Raw genomic sequence first — 1,863 nt, 5'->3', positions numbered from 1 at the left:
AAGGCTTTTTATGTCGCGATAGCAGGGGTTTCGGAAAAGTTTCAATGTCCTGCGGAATGTCCTGCCAAATGTTTTGCATCAGAGGCAATATTGGTAAATATAACAATGTCCTGCTGTAAGTCCTGTCAAATATCCTGCAAAAATGTAATAAATTTTCAATGTCTATGTCCTATCGATTGTCTAATATCGTACCCCGTTCAAAATGAACACACTTAACAAATAGTTACTATTAAGCAAATCCGTATGTGCTATAAACTGGAATCCATTGCATATCTTGTCTATATAACTATCTTATTGTTCTTATGTAAGATGTTAAAGCCTGTTCTAGCTGATGAAGTTGAATTAAGAAAAAAAAAAAAACAAACAACAAAAAACACAAAAAATAAATATTTAAATAATAATAAAGAAAACACGTTCACTGATCAATCAAAATTTATATTGTATTGTATGCCTATCTAACTTTAATCCGGACCAAAATGAATTGGTTGCCTTCAACAAAACTAAAACTACACTAAAACCTTTAATTTACTGATAAATTAATATGTAATCATAAAATAACAAAATCAGAAAGAAAATTGTTCGCCGCAGACCAAAATGTCTCATTGTTAAGACGCTCGTTTTTAAGCGATTGTATTACAACCAATCACCTGTATGACTTTGGAACTGATATATTATCATAATGACGAATTCTCCGAAAATGTCGTTATTCTATCCAACATTGGCGTTATTTTCTCTTTTTGATTTTCAAAATGTTTTTGTCTTGCCTTAAGGATGCAAAACAAAATATAAATACAAACAGCCTGATTTATTTCTTCCACTTGAATGATAAAAGGCAGCGAAGCTTTAAAAGCAGGTTTCGGGTGATCATCAAATTTCAGTTAAGCTAGGATAGTAAAGGAAAGAGGTTGCTAAATTTGAAACAAAATTTACGAACATTATTTTGCAGATACTATGGATTCGAAAATACCATTTGCATTCCAACTTTCGTTTATAGGCTTTTGTCTAATGATATCGTTCACAGAAATACAAAAGGGAGACTGTGCTGAAGTTTCTAATACCGAAAATGAACTTGCCGAGGACATTTTCAGTACACTTCAATCACTTAGGAGTGAAGTACAAAGTCTAAAGGCACAGATTGGTGTTGAGGGGGAAAGAAGCATTTCCCCGGAAGAGAGACGGGTTTCGAAGAAAAAACGAGTGGCTTTTTATGCAAGAGTTTCGCCATCCATTACTAAAATTGCGGCCGAAGACACGATCGTATTTTCTCTCGTGGAAACAAACAGTGGCGAAGCATATAATCCTTCAACTGGCGAATTTAAAGTGCCTATTGCTGGAACATACGTTTTCCATTCGAATATCCTATCAGGACATGGAAAGTTTATTGAAACCTGCCTCAAGGTTAATGGGAAAGACAGGATGCTGATGTACTCTGGTAGTAAATTTTTCGGTTCGGGAAGCAATATGGCAGTTCTTGAACTAAAGGCTGGGGATATCGTCAACATAGCTAAGCAGGGTCCTTGGGGAACGGTACCATTGTATGTGCACCATCTTTGGAGTACATTTTCCGGATTTCTACTCTACTGAGGTCTTCTACGAACGTTTTACTTGTACGCGTTTCTTTATCTATATATGCTTCTACATGTTCTAAATGAAGAGAAAACTGATAACTCAAGTTGTATTGTGTAAAATCAATTACCCTGGGAAGAAACATTGTTACAACATACAACACGACCTTTTAATACTTTTGTAAAATAAAACACGGACAATGTGCAAGAAAAAGGATGCAATTTTGTATGGAATATTATTTCAATGATTTAGTGACATGCGAATATAAAACCATTAGAAGTAGTCTATAAATTATAA

The 1,863-nt window shown here is 34.4% G+C and overlaps 1 protein-coding gene across 1 annotated transcript; it reads left to right on the top strand.

Moving 5' to 3' along the window:
- Positions 1–951: 951 nt before the first annotated feature.
- LOC132736449 (complement C1q-like protein 4) lies at positions 952–1,584 on the top strand. Its single transcript, XM_060723589.1, has one exon. The coding sequence runs from the start codon at positions 952–954 to the stop codon at positions 1,582–1,584; it is 633 nt and encodes a 210-aa protein (XP_060579572.1).
- Positions 1,585–1,863: the final 279 nt, after the last annotated feature.

The sequence above is a fragment of the Ruditapes philippinarum genome, unplaced genomic scaffold, assembly GCF_026571515.1.
Source record: "Ruditapes philippinarum isolate M1 unplaced genomic scaffold, ASM2657151v2 ctg5888_1_1_1_1, whole genome shotgun sequence".
NCBI classification, from domain to species: Eukaryota; Metazoa; Mollusca; class Bivalvia; order Venerida; family Veneridae; genus Ruditapes; species Ruditapes philippinarum.
Note: the sequence above shows the minus strand (reverse complement) of the source record. Positions and strands in the feature narration are given on the sequence as shown.